At 31.6% G+C, this 19,781-nt stretch overlaps 1 protein-coding gene across 1 annotated transcript in view; it reads right to left on the bottom strand.

Moving 5' to 3' along the window:
• The window catches only part of LOC108686367, a 44,504-nt gene that overhangs the window by 14,665 nt on the left and 10,058 nt on the right, over positions 1-19,781 (bottom strand). Inside the window, exon 3 of the mRNA XM_018191638.1 lies at positions 10,982-11,062. Coding sequence (XP_018047127.1) covers positions 10,982-11,062 — 81 coding nt within the window. The remainder of the gene's footprint in view (positions 1-10,981; positions 11,063-19,781) is intronic.

Raw genomic sequence — 19,781 nt, forward strand, 5'->3', positions numbered from 1 at the left:
AGAAATTTATATATATATATATAAATTTCTAATTTTTTTATTATATTCTTTGCATACCTATATGAATCAAACGCTTCTGATAATTTTCTGCAACCCGGAAGAAATAATTTATGTATATTATACAATATATTATTAAGTCGTCTACGATGCGATTATCGAAACGATAGTGAGACAGGTCTGATGGTTCTCAAGATTATTAGTTAGAAAGTCACCAGATCCTAATTTTGAGTTAAGTATTATCAGTGTCGACGCGCATTTCCTTTTCCGCGAAAACGGACAGTTTCTCATCTCGATCGCCATCATTGAGAGCTCCCGGAAACCGACAACACGGCGCGGCCGCGGCACGAAAAACACGGGGCATTCGAGAACAATGATGTCGCGGTAGTAGGAATTGTTCACAGTAATCGCTATGGACGCACTTCTGACGAAGCCCTTCTTCTGTTCCCATAAGTAACAAAAGACACTCGTCGCGCCTTTCTGCCCGTAGAAATCCTTGGCTTTTAAACTGGAAATTCAGGAATACATTGCACGCGAAGAACGTGAGTTTTTACAAAATAAAATACATAATAATATCATGTAAGTTTTTGGAAGACCAAAAATGAAAAGTTTATTTTGTCTTAATTTTTTGAAGGCATTTTAATTTTTTAATTTTTTTTAGGCATTCTCTTTTATTTTATAAATTGCTTGTTTGATTTTCAGTAGATTTTGAAATTTGCTTTACTTGAATCTAAAGTAAAAAAAAGATCCAATATTACGAACAGATTATTTAAAAAAAAAACTGATCATTATAAAATTCGGTTTTAGAAAATTTTTAATTGAAAAGTAAGAAAAAAGTTTCCGGTTTCGCTTTATTTATCAATGCTGTTCTGAGATCAAAATTGAATTTAGCGATTCCGACAATCCTTAAAAAATAAGATTTTTTTCTTGTTAAGCAAGCTCCGATCCTCAAAGAACAAATTTTAATTATTTTTTTTATCAAATTTCTATGATAGTTTTTTATATTTTGTTATATAATGAAGAGTTACTAAAACGTGCAGTACGAGAATGATTTTTGTATGTAAAAAGAGAAAATATTAGCCGAAACATTTTATTTTGCGTGAAGAAGTATTTCAATGATTTGTCGTCTGAACAAACTTGAATAATTTCTTAGGAATTCTTGAGGAATTTCTTAAGGAATTTCTTCTATCTACGATAGTTTGTGCAAATATACTTTGCTACGTAAGATCATTGACATAGGAAAAAAGTATCATTATTTTGAGAAGGAATTGCAACTCTTCTATATTAACATAAGAACGGATAGTTAAAATAATCAAGCTATAAGAATGTAGGTAAACAAGAACTTTATCTGTTTTCCTCGACAGGGGTCGGCGGGTTCATACGAAATGTTCAGTATTTACATAGGTTTCAACCTGTACATACAAATCAACAAAAGCATCGTGCACGCGGCCTTCATCGCGAAGTGCCTGCTTTCCATAAACACGGCTTTTCGCCATTTCGCGTGACGTCAAAGATCGGCAACCGCGATACCATAAATCGTCGAACGTATTTCTATATTTTTTTCAGCGTGTACAGAGAATAGTAAAAGTGATAGGTAAATTTGAATTTTGTGTAGAATATACATACATCATAACTTGAATATCCTTAAGCAATTTAAAATTTTCCTAACAAAATATTCTCGATTTTTGCACAAAGTTTAAGAAAATTTAAATTAAAAAAATGAGATAACTCCCAGTTTAATCTTAAAATAGGCTTTATAATATTTGGCTAACGTCACGCTTTTATCTCTTTATACGATTATTTTCTTTTTAAATTAGGATTAAGAATAAACGACAAAGAAACAATTGCATAATTAAAATTAAGGAAGTCATTACAATTGAGTCATATCGGCAGAACTCTAGTCATAAGTTTCTGATTGTATCATATGTAATTGGTTCCTCAGTTCTCTAACTTATGGAGACTATACAGGAATGAGACTTTGTAGCGAACTGATAGCAACTGCTTCACAAGGTATCGTAAATTGGATTACACAAAGATAGAAATCCTGGCTGCAAGTTCCTTATACCTATTCCGTCCGCGTACTATGTCTCATGCGCACGTGTGAGCGAGCGAGTATAAGGTAAAGTCCCGAGAGCACGTTTACGTTGCGTGTGAACAGCACTGCAAACCCTTTGCAAAAAGCACTCGTCGTTGTTTCGACGGTATACATATATTCAAAGAAACACGGCACAGATTTGCGACGATAAGAGAAAGGATGAAAAAAATTGTCGATAAACTCAATTTGTTGGTAGAAAAGAAACTGACTGATTTCTTGTTTTCATATGTATCATACTTATTATATAAATAAATACTTATTATTAGAAATATCCGTTAAATAAGTTCGTAAAAAAAACGTGCTTTTAAACTATCTACAATTTAATATTTTAAACAGTTTAAACATATCTACATTATATGTGTAAGTATTTTGTGAAGTATAATTGCGTATATTCTGTGATAAATAGAAAATATGGAGACATTCGTTCTTGTTAAAAATTTATCAAACTCTTTTCACAATTTAATTTAATTTAATTTATTGTATACTCTCATTATACTAACATAAAAAATGCAAAAAAAAAGTAAATACATAATTAGTGAAAATGATATTTACTGATGATGTTTATAATATAATTTCATTTCTTCAAATATCTTCGTAAATATAATTTTCAAGATTAAATTAAAGCCACAGCTGGAAATAAATTTTCTTGCTGGAAAAATTCTCGAGAGAGTCGAAGAAAAAAAATCTAAGATTTAACATATTCTTTACGAAATTCCCGTAGTACCTACATCTTCTCTGTCAATCTGTTTTATTCGCGACATGTTGCACTTCAATGTACAACTTCTTTTTTATTGAAACAAAAGAAAACGAGAAACATACAAGTGTGTGAAGCCGTCGCAAGCGAGGCAGCGACAGAAAAATTCTCACTGAAACCGAGCGTGAAGAGAACAAGCGAACCATACAGCGAGATAGGATGCATCGCCGTATCGATAGGAACATTTGTCTTGGAACACATCGAGGTGGAGAAGAGGTGAGTTGTAACCCGAGGCGCGATGTATCGATGCCAACATTTATCTCGAAGAGTAAGCGCGAGAAAGAGGGAACAGTACACGTTTGGATCGAAATTCACGATAATTCCCTCCCTCGAAAGTGTCGATTCCATCGCTTTCCGACCAGTCTCGGTGCGAACGAATCTCGGTGTCTTCTTATCGCGGCCGTCGTTCTGTAGACAAAACGGATCGACGAGATCGAAAAGATTGACGCTGAAAAGTATAGATGTGGCATCATGAAATAAATCCAACTGGTCTTAAATCCTGATCTGTAATTATCGCATGACAATGTGACTGAATTGTCATTGAGAATACATCACAGATATATTTAAATTTTATTATGAAAGAGGAACCGAGACTTATTTAATACTGGATTAAAGAAATAAATGAAATATTACATTCACGCACGCAACCTTGAATACTTTATAGTCTTTGCTAATGTAAATTTTCACCTACAATTGAGATTTCCACCCTCCGATTAGAAAACATCCAAGTTATAAAATATTCAATGTATAGATGTAACGTTTTATTTATTTTTTTTCAATTCAGCATTAAATGATAAATCTCGTTGATAATGATTCTCCTCTGATAATAAGATCTAAAATATCTGTAATGCTCAGTAATAATTTAGTGAGCGCTCCCATTGAGTATTTTACAGTCTTTAATTGGTAATGTTAATCTTCACCCTTCTAATTGAGATTTCTGTTCTCCAATTAGAAGACATTGGATTTAGGAACATGGATTATGCTTACATTTTCTACTCATGCAAATTATTCTTAAAATATTTAAATTTAAAAAAATATTGAAAGAAAATCAAGATTTATTAAATATTACATTAGGAAAAATATCTTTTTTTATGAATCAAAATTTTGTGTAGTAACAATAAAAATTTTTGTTTAAAATGTATTTATCAAAATGGTAATTTTATGCAAAATTGTTAGTATAAATAAATGTTTATTATTTATAAAACAGAAAAATACATTTCATAGAAGCAACTAAATTTTTTGTTATATAAAATATTTGGTTTTTGTTAAAAATGCTTTAACTAAACAATTTTGCTGAAAACACTAAATTTTTTTCCTAGTATATGAAATTGCAACGCAATCTCAGAGAAAAATTATATATAGAGAAAGACGAAATAAAATAGAGACATGCTTGAATTTTACGAATATTTTTCTAACACAGAAATACTCAGTTTGCGGTCAAAGCTGCGTGTATTAAAAATATATGTAATTATGTATATACTATTGTAATATATATTAATCTATTCTAAGATATTTTATTGTCGTATTACATTATTATAATTAGATCCCTTGTGAATAGGTCTTTTTCTCATTTATATTAATTTACTTCCAATAATATACTACCGCATTAGATGCTATTCAGGAAATTAAAATGGTAAACGTGTTTCTAGCCAATCTCCCGCGAAAATCTCGAATATTTCTTTCGCAAAGCGACGCTTTGAGAATTATGCGGTCTCATAATAGCCATTTAAATAACGAGATAACAAAGACACATCTGTAAGTGTTATATGTATGTATATATACATATAATTTCCTGATCGTATCTATAGCGTCTCCAGCTTGTGCAGAAGTGGAAACGAAAGGCCTGCGAAACTACCAGGGACATTCCATGAATTTCTCGACGCGCAACTGCAGCGCACACAGGCGGATGAAGGAACGAAAAAAAGAGAAGAAAAATAAGATGAAAAAGAATATGGCGAGAACGCAGAAAGCGGAAATTTATTGCGGAATTTGCATGGAAGACGGCCGGTATTTCCGAGATAATACGCCGTTCCTCAGCGACACGACCCCTGGGTGTGAATTTTACAAATACAACACGTTTCTCGGCAAAACGAAGGATCTTATCATTGCGCAAAATATCGCACCTTTCATGAATAAAACTCATTATCATTTTTAACTCAAATTAATTGGGAAATCTTGTTTTAATAAAATTATAATTTTCTATGTATATACATATAACATGCACACACACACACACACACACACGAATTATTTTTCTCTATATTCTATTGTCGAATAACGACGCATTTCTTATTCCATTTTCATCTGCTTTGGATAAAAATGTAAAATAAAAATGGTAGCGAGATTGCCAAGGGGCAACAATCCTGAACCGGTAGATTTTCGGCCAGGTAGAACTTGGTCGAAAGTATCGGCGTTCAGACAGCTAAGGGCAGTGACTCCCGGGATCACAATCTTGCCTGGCAGATCTGTCTGGGCCCTTGAGCCCAAGGGCGTATTGTGACCTAACTTCTCTTGCGGTGAAGGGTTTCCTTAACACGAACGGTTAGAGCGTCTTGCTCATGATATTGTCAAATTTGATTGTAAGAAATTTTATATGAGTGTGTACACTGAGAGAAAAATGTCAAAGTATTGCGAAGCAAATGTTACTCACGAAATTTGATTGTGATGACGAAATATTATACATTTCTATGAAATATATCTTATTTCTGAAATATATTTTATTTCTGTGAAATATATTTCATTAATTGCAAAAAAAATAAAATAGATGGCTTATTTGTTAGGAATAAAATTTTATTTCGCGCATATTTAAATAAATATTTATTTCAGTGAAATAAATATAAAATATTTCTGACAAATATATTTTTAGGCATCTTTTTCTCAGTATACGTTTGAGTTCTATTGCCTAACCACACAGATCTTTCTAAGAATATTATTTTAATTTAACTATATATTTAGAAAAGAAAGATTGAAAAATAAAGGTAGAAAAATAAAAATTCGTGAATAAATCAATAAGTAGAAAAATAATTTTCGATTTAAAATAGATTTATCCCGTCATCTATTTTTTTGTTATTTCTCGCCGATATTTATTAATTTTTTATTTTATGATCTAATTCTATTTATAACGCATCAGAATTCATGATAGAATTCTAATTATAATTTTATGCGTCGTGAAATACAAAAAAAATATTGAAGAATCATGAATACACACGTATACATATATAAAACATAATGTTCGCAAAAATACATACGTATATGAAAATATATATAGAATTATAAATACAATTCTATTTTGAAATCTGTCAATTACAGATTTTGTTGAAAGCAGACCAAATCGTTTTAAATATTACCTAAAATTATCAATAAGAATTTTTTAATTTTTAAAAGTCTTCAATACTTTAAAAATATATTTCTTTTTTATAATTTACATTATTTTTTATCTCAACATTTCTTCAATTTATATGCAGACAGATAAATACAATTCTATCTTTAAATATTTTAAATGTACAATATCTTGGATATTCAAACATTTTGAAGGAAAAACCTTTTAAATTTTAAAAGCATCAAGATATATTTAAAAAACTTTTACATTTTTCAAGTACTTTAGATTTCTGTACGATCGTTTAAAAACTTTCAAAAAATGAATTTAAATGCCTACAACTAATACGATAATACTTCTATAATTGATTACAAAATAATAATATTTAGTATTTTGTAAAAGTAATATGACATATATTTTTAATGAATAATTTGAAAAATGTAGAATATATTTAAAATTTTTATTAACCTTCAAATATTAAATATAATCCTATACATACCTACATATTAACAATCATATGAATATATAATAAGTCCTTCTCTATATTTTAAAAGATTTTTAATTCATCCTTGTGCAACATGTTTCTATTCATAAAAATATTTTATGGACATGCCAAAAATTATTCTTCTCCTTTTCCTGATGAAGCGAACGTGTCGTTCAACGTATCACAATTGAAGCGGATTTCTCAAGATGTTTCCGTTGCGCACGGGAGCGCGGATAAAAGATCCTTTCTTATTCACCAGGGATCAACCACCTTAAAAGCAGGGATGCTTCCTGACGTTGATGCAATCTCCTCGACATTCTTTTTCATTATTCATATCGTGCCCCTAGTATGCAGCGTTTCTCTTTACCTCGTCTTACATCACGAAAGCAAAACGTGTCGTGTGAATCCGCTCAAGCGTAAATATCGTGGTGAATTTCATATGAGACAAGTTGAAAACTCACCAAAAGCGCTTTTCTTCTTTAAAATCCGCACAAATCCATATTGCATCATAAACATGACTGTATTTCAGTTTCAAAAAAAAGAAATTTGTTTTGTTAACTCGTAAAATCCGTAAGTGCTTGCACATGTAAGTGCAGGAGTATAGGAGTCGATTTGATCTACGCTTTAATTTATTTATGTCCAAACAAAATTTTTTATTTATAAGTAATTATAAATAAAATTTTGTGAGACATAAAATAATCGTCAAATATTAGAAATTTTTAAAAATTTATGTTTTTTTTTTTAAGATATTTATTTAGTATTTTAATTTTTTTGTTTCTGCTAGGTCAGTTTGTCTTCCACGCGAGTATTTATAGCAGCGTATAAATAATGTAAAATAAATGTTTATGCGAATCTAATTACGAACAAGAAAACATTTTGGCAATATCAAAATCTATTTTTCTTTTGTTCAGTTTCTCAGTTTTTCTATACATTTTCGATTCCTTCGTATATTGTGTCGCTCACGTTCTCTATTTATAGAACAACCAATTGCGTCTTTAAAAGCAATGTTGCACCTTCAAATGCGTATGATTTCCCGCGATTTCCGACGTCGTCCAATATCAAACTTGTATCACACAATGAAGGTTGAAGAGACAGTTGAGAACGCGAACTTAACGATGCTGGGAAACCGGATCGGTTCAACTGCCTCGGTGATACGAGGGCGTGTCTGTTGTTCAGGTCGACGGGTCCACTCGTTGCAAGAAGAAGGGTTCAGAAAACGCGGACGATAAATAATGACTAGCGGATACGCATTTATCAAAATACTATTCGATACGGATGGACGCGCAAGCGTGCATGCCGAGTGTAAATGAGAATTCGTTATTCGTCGTTCCGGAGTTGAAGTAAGATAAAGACACGACGAGGCTTAAAGCACGAGATTAGAGACGGCAAAGTTACAGGAATAACAGAGTAGATGTTACCTTGCATACTGCGACAAACCTATAAATTAGAACGCGGAATATGCTGGATCTGAGGAATCTCATCTCGTCGAGTGAGTTAAATATTGCGAGGCATTTTCAACTTCTTTCCACCAGAAACCTGATCCTTTCAACGAAAGTAAATATTAGCCATGTCTAATCAAAGAGATGAATATGCAAACAGACGTAAATATTGCGATAAATAGTCGCTATTCTTTTTTACGTTTGTGTATATCTTTTTTTTGGACACAGTTTAATAATGTTGGTGGAATTTTTAGAAAGTCTAAGAGAAATTCGCTTGTGGATTTTTATATTCATTTCTATAATTAAAACTCCATCGGGATTGAAAAGGTATCATATTACAATAATTATAAGAAAGACCTTGCATTATATGGAAATTTATAAATATGGAAATTTGAGTTCCAATGAAATGAATTAGTTTTCAATATATATACAATGTATAATACTCTCTAACCTTTTTGGAATAAAATCTTACTGTAATGAATGAAAATTAAGTCAGTTTTGAAAAAGACTGGCTTATATCTTTAAAAGGTTCTATTCTTCAGAGTAAGAGTCACTCTAAAAATTTCAGAAAGAATATAGATTATAATAAACAAAACGATGTCATAAAAAACAATATCATAAAATGACAAAAACAATATTCTACCTGTAAACATAAGTTTTTGTTACATTTTTGCGATAGCCTATTCATTATATAGAAGTCTTATAATTATAACATCTTTATAATCGTATACTGAAAATTAACTCATTTCACCAGGATCCAATTTTCCATATAATTAATCGGGATTCTTTACAACTGGACTAAACAAAAAACTTTGTTCAGTCGAATTATAGGGTCAGTGCATCAACAATATAAGATATCATCAGCGAATTGTGTCTTTATTAAATAATCATTTAAGACATTCTTTGAGACTGGAGTAGAACGAATGCGAACGCATTGTGATTGATAATGTCCCATTAAGAATCCATTACATGAGGAAGACGATTGTACTTATGATAATTAGCTCGTGTATTATTTCAACTGTACTGCAACATTGCCCGAAGGCGATCGGGGTGTGGTTGCGATCATCTTTCCCGATGGGGTAATTAAATCTACGTCTAACTACAAGTAGCGCGGCCATTTATTAGTGAAGTACGGCACTCCGTCATCGCAACGTTGCTATTAAGTGGAAATACAATCGATAATCCCTTCGAGCTTCGTGGTAGTTACAGGGTACGTTGGATAAATTAGCTACACTGATTTTGTTTCGGTCAAATATTTGTTCGCCAGCAATAACTCTGATTTATTGCGCAAGGTAACATAGATATTTGCAGATATGGCGCTTTACGACGTAGGGCACATATATGAGGCAAATTCTCAAATGTAGGTTTTTAGAGGAAAGAAAAAACAGCTTGAAACAGCTTATATTAATGCAATTCTCGATATAGCTACACGTATAACATCAGAAATATTTAAAAGCAGACAAAGGTGTACAGAAGTTAGACAAAATAATATGGATATCTGAAATATACTATCTATAATTAATACAGATTCTATCTTTGTTGGAATAGAATCATACGTACTTGAATAATGCAGCAATTACTACAGCACAATATTTTTTTTAACAGAACCTCTTTTAATTGCTTAAGAAATATTGAAGAAGGAAATCTGTTTCTTATTCTGTTCTTCAAAATTAATATTTAAATTGAGTGATTACATTGAAGAAAGATGTTAAAGTTTTAGAGAACAAAAGACAATTTAAAAAAAATAGAATAAGAAGAAAAATTCCTTCTCCACACAATATCATTTATATAAGCAATTGAAAGATGTTAAGAATAATACATTTCATTAGTAACTATTCACTCATTGTGTGATTCTAACAAGGTTAATATGTGCATTAAAAGCAAGTGATAGACCAACTTCTTATAAAATAAATAATGTATTTCCCAGATGTTCATATTATTTTATCTATCTCGATCTTTATTTGTATATTTATAGATTTATATATATAATTTTATAGAACGCAGTATTTCCTGTGAACTTATATCTTCCTTTAATTAACCCTGTATTCCATCTCAGTTTAAACGAGTTTTTATAGATTTCACTTTTACTTTCGACCGCAATATTAACGGAGATAATAAAGACAGCTTCCTGCATTTTGCACAAAGCGCTGCTGTTTCGTAGTTTATGAAAAACGCGTGGAAGTCGTGAAACAGGTAATAGCGCGTCGCGGCCCGCATAATTTTCAATTTCAGCCTGCCCTTCCCTGCAATCAGGCGCGAGGAATCCGACGACTTAAACGACGTACAAAAAAAAAAGAAAGGATAAAAGCATCGTTATGTCGAAAAACGAGCTCGCGAGCGCTGCACGCTCAATCTAACGTTCTTGTCGCGTTTCGTATCTTGACAAAAAGCTGAACAGTTCTTGCGGATGCTGCGCCACTGGACATCCACGCTGGGGCACTTTTAATGGTACTGATGCGAGCAGAGGCCTCTGGTCCCCCTTTCGCCCAACCGGACACCGACTTCGGGTCCGAGAACCTCCGAACCAAACGGGGTTTGGTTCACGCATCTGCATATAAATCATTGGCCGGACAGGCTTAAGAAACCAGCGGGCTATAATGCCGACTCGCCAATAACCGCGAAACATCGCCTTCAGTTTCTTCCGAGGGTACCACTAAAAACAGCTCCCACAAGACAGCACCGCCGCCAGGCACGAGGAAGAAGAGCAAAAAGGATATCAAGAATCGGGAGAGTACGGGCTGACGCGGAATGACTATCGCGTGAGTTCTCGCACACCGTTTCACTTCAGGACGCAATTGGAACTTCTTCGCACAGTAATAGTTTTGTGACAAATACCCTAATTTCCAAGGCTTCTTCCAGAAAAATTTAAATTTAAGATTTAAAAGTTTTTCATTACCTTAGCCTCTAAAGTCTCCAATTGCGCCATCCTGGGTTCCAATAGCTGCTGCTGGGCACCAACTCCGGTGTGTAACGCGGTCTGGAACGATTATTTCATCAGATTAAAGTAAAAATATTAATTAAAGTAAATATATTAATTCTTATAAATCACAGTTTTCTATTTATACTTATAAATTGAATTGTCACTTATAAATTTAATAAAAAAATATACATGCGAAAAATAATGTGTTAGAAAAAAATATTAATTAACGGAAAGTTTAATTGTAAATTAACTCTTTCAGATTTCATTTTAATAGTTAAACAAATTTTTTTTAAGTTCAATTCAAGAGCATTTTAATAAGTAATTTATACTGAAAAATTTTTTTTCCAATTCTATTTTTCAACTTTATTATGTACATCTAATCTTAACGATGTCGATAGAACCAAATTATTTTAATGGATAATATCTTCAAATTTGATATATATCAATGTACACAGAGAGCGAAGGAGTTAAAGAAATAATAATTTAAATATTTTTACAAACTATTACAAAATAATAAGATTTATTTTATTTTTTCTTTTACACAACTTTGCTTTCTACCTCACAGTAATTTTATTCAGTGCTGAATATGAATATCTATTTTTATAATTATATGTATCTGTAAATATATAATAATATCAAAAGAGCATAATAATAAACCGTGAAGAATTGCTCTTGACTCCATTTCTTTTTGCTATAACATTAACAAGAAACTCTGTGATCGAATAAGGCAAGCCTGATACTTCTCCCTTGAGCTTATATTCATATACTAACTCACGATATTTGATATGACTCTCGAGATATATTACATACATTCTATATTCACCAATATTTCAACCGCGTCATTGTAGAGGGTTTCGTGTTGATCTCGGTAATAAAAGAAAGAAAGTTATTCGCAAACCGCGACCTTCCTTCTTCATCGTCGGTGTAAGCTAATACCCGTGGCGGCCGTAACATTTTCTAAGAACAATGAGATTTCAACGACGAGAGAGAATACTCATTGCGGATTATTACGATAATTATTATTACCACCGCACTCGTCAGCCATGGCTGAAATCAAGAATGCATATCATCTCCCTTCTTATTGACGCGAATGTGTGGTATTTTAAACACACAATGTAATTGATACATGCAGAGCACTATTGGCAATACTCGCAAATCGTAATTTGAATTAAATTAATGCATAGAAACGTACGATATACTCATAGAATATATTAATAATATAATAATTTAATAATAATTTGCACAAATCTGCATAAATCAAATTGTGGAAATAACAATAATAATGATCTGTATACATCAACCTATGGAAACAATAATAATGATCACGTCTCTGAAAATTATAAATTTAATATTTCTTTAGGAGCATTTATGCTTGCATTACTTTATAAAATAATAATTTTAAATATTTCTCTATGAGCAGTAATATTTCTAATTATTTATATTAACATCGATCTTTTTAACACTTATATTTGCAAGAGAAGAAATCATCTGCGAATGGAATTTCTTGAACGTGTAGGTAATATCTTCATTATGAAAACTTCTTTTGAAAAATTACTTTTCGCTCCCTTCTCAAAATAATTTCGCGCATCTCTTATTCAAGGAAGGAATACGAACTACAACCAAAGCGCAATCATACTTGGATTCCACAAGTGATGGAAAGCAACTTTGCGGTTACCATAGGCAACTTCAACGCAGCGATTACGATTAAATAAAAATTATTGTTAAAAAAGAAAATAGTCGAGATAATGAGTTGACGCATACAAAGCTCAGACGCCTTTGCGATCTCATCTAACATTAATTGAATGTTTTGCAACTACTAAAATGTTAAAGATTAGTTTTTATTGCACTTCTGCACTTAGAGATACAGGATATTTCGCAAGTCAACCTGTTCTAAAGTTCTCTTAGAAGATAGAGAAAACACTTTAGGTTGTTTTGATTAAATATAGTCCTCTTCCCTAACGTACAATATTTCTTGGTTGATTTTTATTTAATATTGAATACAATTTTTTTTTTCATTATCATCGAGAAATGATTTTTTTTTTCAAAAGTTTTTGATTTTCTTAATTCTCGCTAAATATTCAAAAAATAAGAAAAAATTATTTTCTTTTTCGCGCTTCACGATGGAAGAAACATCAATCATCATGTACGTGATTCCGAACTTCATCGTTTTCTATAAGTTTTCCACGAATTGTGCGACAGACTTTATGCCGCCCACGACGTTATTAACTTTCCAGTTTCTATTCTCAGTTCTATGTCTCTCGTCTTTGCAGGTTTTATGGAGTCATGTAAACCAGTTGTGAATTAACGAACCTTTTCGATTCTTCTTTAAAGTGGAAGGTATTCAACTCTCCAATCTATCAGCGCCTGAGATTGAACTAGCCTAATTGAAAAATGTCAGCTTAACTATCGACGAATTTTATTTGCCGTTAACTGTGTTGAACTTGTTATTTTGATTGCAAGTGTGGTTATTTGACGATACCGCAAATCTTATTTTACACAAAGAGCAAGATGCTGTTTTAGATGAATTTCAGGAAATAATCCGTATTGCTCATTTAAATTTTTTCAATAAACGCAAACTAATCATATAAATAATAATATGACGATATTATATGATGATATAATAAGAATATGAATTAAAATTCTTTATGGAAAATATGATTTTGCGCTAAATTATTAAAAAATTTAGCTAAATACAAATCTGAAATTTTATCAAACTATCAAAATAATTATGTTAGGCTGCTACTCAAGCTATTATTAGAATGTCAAAATTTTTTGCAGTGTTGCTTATCATACTTGAGAAAGTTTCCTACATTATTTTCAGTTTAATAAAATTATTTTCAGATCTGTATGTAACTTTTTTAGATACTTCAGCAAAACTATTCTTTCTATGTACATCTCAAATATTTTTTAGTCAAATTATTATCTACTGTCAAATAATGCGCACAGAATATTTTTCGTTCTGTTTATGTTTGAAACAAAACGGTAGAAATATAACAATTAACGTGACAATTTAACGTGACAGCTGTAAATCCGTTCGATTTTGATTTATGATTTGAACTGTTTATTATCAGTTTTATGAATTTTACTATTTAAATTAAAATGGTAGAATAGAATAAGTCATATTTGTGATATATATGCCAGTAGAGACTTTCGATAACCAAACCTGTCAAAATTTATGAGCGAAGTTTTGACGTTGTGAATCGTGATAACCAATCTCTCTCGCTATTCGTCACTGTCGGACTGTAATGTACGCATCACATGCATCATATTCTGCGACACATATGCCACAATTTAAAGTTCTTAATGACAAACTATTTTATTAAGGGCATTTCGTTCAAATTTCATTCAATCTATCTAATAATATATATGTTAAATTTGGAATAAATTTATGCGTAAAAAATAATGACATATAATTTCAAAATAACCTATAATTTAATAAATTAATATAAAATTGATAAATCTGATAAGACAATGTAATTAGCAATAATTATAATTGTTTTCTTAATAATTATTAACAAAACTGTTTGCAATGTTGAGTTTATTTTTAATTGGTTCGTTTCTTTTAATCAAAATTTTTAATGCAAAAGTCGTCATTAATTAAAAAGAATATGTTTCTTTGTCGAACGCCATAATTTTTAATCGTTACATGCACCACTTATAGTCACTAACGATGACCACGTGATTCTGCTCGTCACTGAAAAAGAAACGAAATCGAAAGAGAACTCATAAAAGAGACAGAAAAGAATTAATGTTCTTCGAGTTGTACCATTAAGTGCAACATTTCGCGACAGGTAATCGCATTTACAAGCAAATGAAAGTATGTATTAGTGACAAGGAAATGAATCAGAAAATAGAAGAAAGAATATTATTAAATATCAATGTAATTAATAAAGTGACAGCCTGAAGACTTTTAGCGATTTTCTAATTTCATATATTATATATTTTATACGTTAAATATATCTCCTCATCTCCTACAATAACAACTATACGATCCTACAATTTAACGAATTAAACAAATGTCATTTTTTAATTACTTGCACAAAATCCAAAGAAAAAAAATAGGGAAAACATACTTCAAAGGAATACTTTTACTTCTTTATAATCAGTTATGATACACCAAAATTGCATTTCAAAGTTAATATTACATATAATATTTTATATTAATTAAAATTTTAATAATTCAGAACTTATTTTTTTTTAATTTTGTTTTTTAATTATGTCGTTGTTATAATAAATAAATGATACATATTTGTAGGATTAATCTAGATATCTATTGTACGATATCAACTAGGTTTGTCAAGATTATTTTTATATTCACAGTTTCGACGCAGATTTTATACGGTGTCATCGCACATTTCAGCGAACAGGTTGGACGGAAACGGGGTTTTTACGAGCGATTTTGTTGCTCCAATTCGTCGGTAGTCAGCACATTGTGCTCTATGCCACCGATGGAAGGTGCGGTTTTGCGGTCGTTTGCCGACTTCGAGGGCGTCTGCTATATGTTGAGAATAAATAAAAAGGAAAAGGAGGAAAACAGCGGGAAAGGGAAGATGTAGGCGAATAGGTGCGTACACGCCTCGTCTTTTAAAGGCCGCACGTTCGCAAGAATACCGGAAGAAACGTCGCAATCATGAACAGAAGGGAAGTAATGCAAGGGAAGTGATGCAATGATATGGGAGACAATGTAATTAAATGTATATAAATAATTAAGTATACGATAACGGTAATTTTTATAAATATTTAATGAAGAGAGAAAGGAAGAAAAATAGATGTAATTTATCTGGATCGACGGAAGTAATTTAATTATTCTGATTGAATAATTTTTTAAGTGAGATTTTCTATGTGTGAGAGAAATTTAATGATCCTGATTAAATTATTCTCACATAAAAAAATTCCACATAAAAGTTATCACTTATTTATTATTAAATTATACTTCAAAATTAAATTTAAATAAAATTTCGAAAATTTTAAAAAAAGAATTTTTGATTTAATTTTTTCAAGTTTATCATTTTTCAAAACTCTTCAATTATCATTATCTTCTATGACGTTATGATATATAAAGTTAAAAGTATTAAAGATATATTATTGAAGCTATATTGAAGATATATTATTAAAGATATATTATTGAAGCTATTAGTTTTTATGTTTAAAACAAAGTTTTCAATGCATTAAATCCGATGGAGTGCATTTTTATTTACGTAGTTCGTCACAGTTCTGAAAGGCGAACAGGAGGAAGAAACGGCGAGAGAGAAGTTGCAGAGCTCTCTCCGTGGTGTAGTTACGAAGAAAAATCTGTTATATTTCACACGCCGTCGAAGTGTCATGTGTACACGTGCGTATTCGTGCGGACAAGGCACACTGGCACGTACAGGCGTGTCCTGTGCTTCTCTTCCACAAAGAACATCAACCCGACCGGTATCTTCGTCCTCCTCGCCTTCGTTTTTCTATTTTTTTCAGAGACTCTCTCTCTCTCTCTCTCTCTCTCTCTCTCTCTTTCTCTCTCAATTGCTTTCCAAGGGAATGAAAATGAACTCTCGTTTCCCCTTTATTCTTTCCTAGTATCGTATTTGTCCCTTAATGTTACCTAAAGCAGTCACTTTCTAGATACAATGCGAAAAACGAGTGAATGAAAGAGAATATATAAAGCTTTCAACGTTTTTTAAGCCCAATAATTTAAATACTTTTAATTTTTATTTGTAATAATTCACGCAAGCTATCTCAATTTTATTAAAATAATTTTCAATTTTGAATTATATAAATATTGTACTAATTCATGTACGACAGCAGATGTTAATAGAAATTAAGCATCATGTATAACGGATTTGCAAGGTTGTAGTGTATAACGTGTGACATTTAAGACTTGTATTTCCTCACTGCAGCCATGAATTATGACGCTACAAGCAAAAATCATGTGAATTATTCTCTGACAATGTACGTCAAAATAAATTAATTTTTTCATTTACCACGACATATTTGACACACGGGAAACCTCTTTTTTCAGTAAATCAACAAATAGCTGTAAATCTTGATTCAAAATCGTAAAAAACATTTTCACAAATATAAGATATGCATTAAAAAAGGAAAGTTTTTTTTCAATATATTTTATCAATCTATGTTATCAAAGCAAGACAAGTGATGCCATAAGAATAAAATATTAATTTATTTCGATATGTAGTGTGAAAAATTGCGCAATATATATATTCTAGTAATCAATAATGACTTAATAAAAATCGTAATGATGTAAAGTGTATTTTTAGTATAATGATCTTGTTATAGATACTATTAACGAAAATATCTATGACATATAACAAGAGAAAGTACAATTATCTATGATAATTACGTTAATCATTAAAATGACGTTAAAACCGATGGAACAGTAACATCATAGAAAACGAAGCGAAAAACGAAGTACATACGCTATGTTTACATAACACTCGACTTCTCTTGGAAGAAAATTTGCTTTTCGGAGCGCAACGATAATGACAAGAAACAACAGCTCCGTGTGTAGATAATCAAGTCTCTTCCGTTAATTGATAAGCGACACGATAGTCGATGGTAGAATCGAGACATAGGCAATTGATGAATATCGGTATTTACACTCTCAGCTTCGTGAATACGGAAGCATCACTGGATCGGCTATTACGCGAAAGGCAAGATAATTCCTCTATACCATTAAAGATGATCTGATGACGCTCGGCTAACTCGAGAACTTCGACGTATCAATTAAAGCAAAATGAACGCCACACGGAATATCGATGTTCAGGAAGAAAACGCTTTTGTGGCGACGAGAAATCCCGTTCGTTTCTAGTTGTATTGCAGTGAGAGATTTGATATTGAATTGAAACGTGTACGCTTCTCTTGCAAATAATTTCCATTATATCTGACTCTGGCTCCTTTTCTCAATATTAGAATCATGTGGCTATGTGTGTTATTAATTAAGTTTCTCGGACAATAAGAGTAATTCTGCGAGATTAGATAAATGGTTGATTGAAAATTGAAATGGAAATGTTGAAATCTTGTGAAGGGAGGGATATCATGTAAGATCACACAATGTAAGTTATCGAAGCATGGCTTTCTTGGCGGATTGATGGCAGACAATTTGGGAACAATTGAGAATGGGGCGCATAGTTTACTAATTGTCGATGTGGAGAACGATTATTACGCCGCGAAGAAGCCTTTGGCAAAGTGAGGCGTGAGTAATCTGAGAAGATACTGTTAGGTATCTCACACAGAGGGGCTTCTCTCACGTGCCGGAGGCCAATTCCCCAGGTCGCGCGTCGCATACCTAACACGCGATTTGATCCGTTTCTTTTTGAGGTAGGTTATTACCGTATTCCTTGGAGAAGAGGCTAAGTCTTCCAAGTCTCTCGGATCCGCCCATTTCGTTTAAGTTAAATGGAACGTGCGACCAGCCATTAAATTATCTTTTAAAAATATAGATACATGTACCTACTTGCGAACTACGATGCTGGAGATTAAGCGCGCGATGGCTGGAACGAATTGCGCATGTTATTAAAAATGTTGGCTATGCAGAGATATATGTACTACTTAGAAAGGATGAAAAAAAAAATGAAAGTATTTAAAAATTTAGCTACATAGAGCTGAAAATAATTTTGTTGAATCCACCATCAAAATAATTAACGTAGGATTTTCAAATGATTGCGAAAATATCAACAGAACATGTTTTGCAGGACATGTTTTGCTTGTTATGTTTGAGTCAATGAAATTATTATTATATCTCTGCATTAATTTTTAAATATTTTACTTCATGTTTCAAAAAAATCTTTCCATATATTTTTAAAAATTACAACATAATTTCTTTTTCCAAAATTAGATGTCCGCCTAGACCTATTTACAACATTTTCGACATTTCACAACTACATTTCGCAAAAAACATGAAATAATTAGCATCAACAGTTATCAAAATGCATTGAAGAGCTTAAATTACAATTTTATGATTTCCATGCGATGTATTAATTTTATTATAAAATTCGTAGAACGTTTCACAAAAATCTGTTTTTTACGAAAATGCTAAAAAGATTTATGAGGATAGACATAGATAGCAAGAATTATTCCTCCCTCTAAACTTATTTTCTCACTTTTTACTGCTAAGCTTTTACTAAAGTACTTATAGGAAATTTTTTTCTTTAATATACATGAGTGCAGTTTAATATACATACTGTACCGCATATGCATTAAATGATATTATCTTTGCATGCCTTATCGATAGATATTTAAGTCGGCTGACACACTTTTGATATACGCGATTCGTCTCATATTCCATTATGTCCTCTCAGTTATATTCTCTTATATTCATCTGTACATTATCTTTGACAATTTCACGCATGTCAGGCTACATTTTCTAATGGCTTATCTACGTCACGATAGATTTGAGCGTGCCTAACAGCTCGATACAACGTGTATGTATCACACAGAACCTGCTTTCGCTATTATACTATAATTTACCTCACGCGTAAAGTAGAGAGAGACCTATCGTAATTCGCGCAAGAAATCGGCACGCATAAAATTATGTATCGTGGCGATTTGTTAATTTCACGAGAAATCGATAACCGCGATAATCAAAGTGACCACCGTTTAATGGTCGATATATTGCTTAAGCGTTCACAGTGTTTCTCAATAAAACCATATTTTTTTTTAATATATCATCCATTTTCTAAAAGAAAACTAGCTTGCGTCGTGTTATAATAAAATATTTTTTGTAAGATTAATTATAAAATAATTTTAGGAAACTATATTCTATTTTTTTAATAAATAT

This window comes from Atta colombica, unplaced genomic scaffold (assembly GCF_001594045.1).
Source record: "Atta colombica isolate Treedump-2 unplaced genomic scaffold, Acol1.0 scaffold100, whole genome shotgun sequence".
NCBI lineage: Eukaryota > Metazoa > Arthropoda > Insecta > Hymenoptera > Formicidae > Atta > Atta colombica.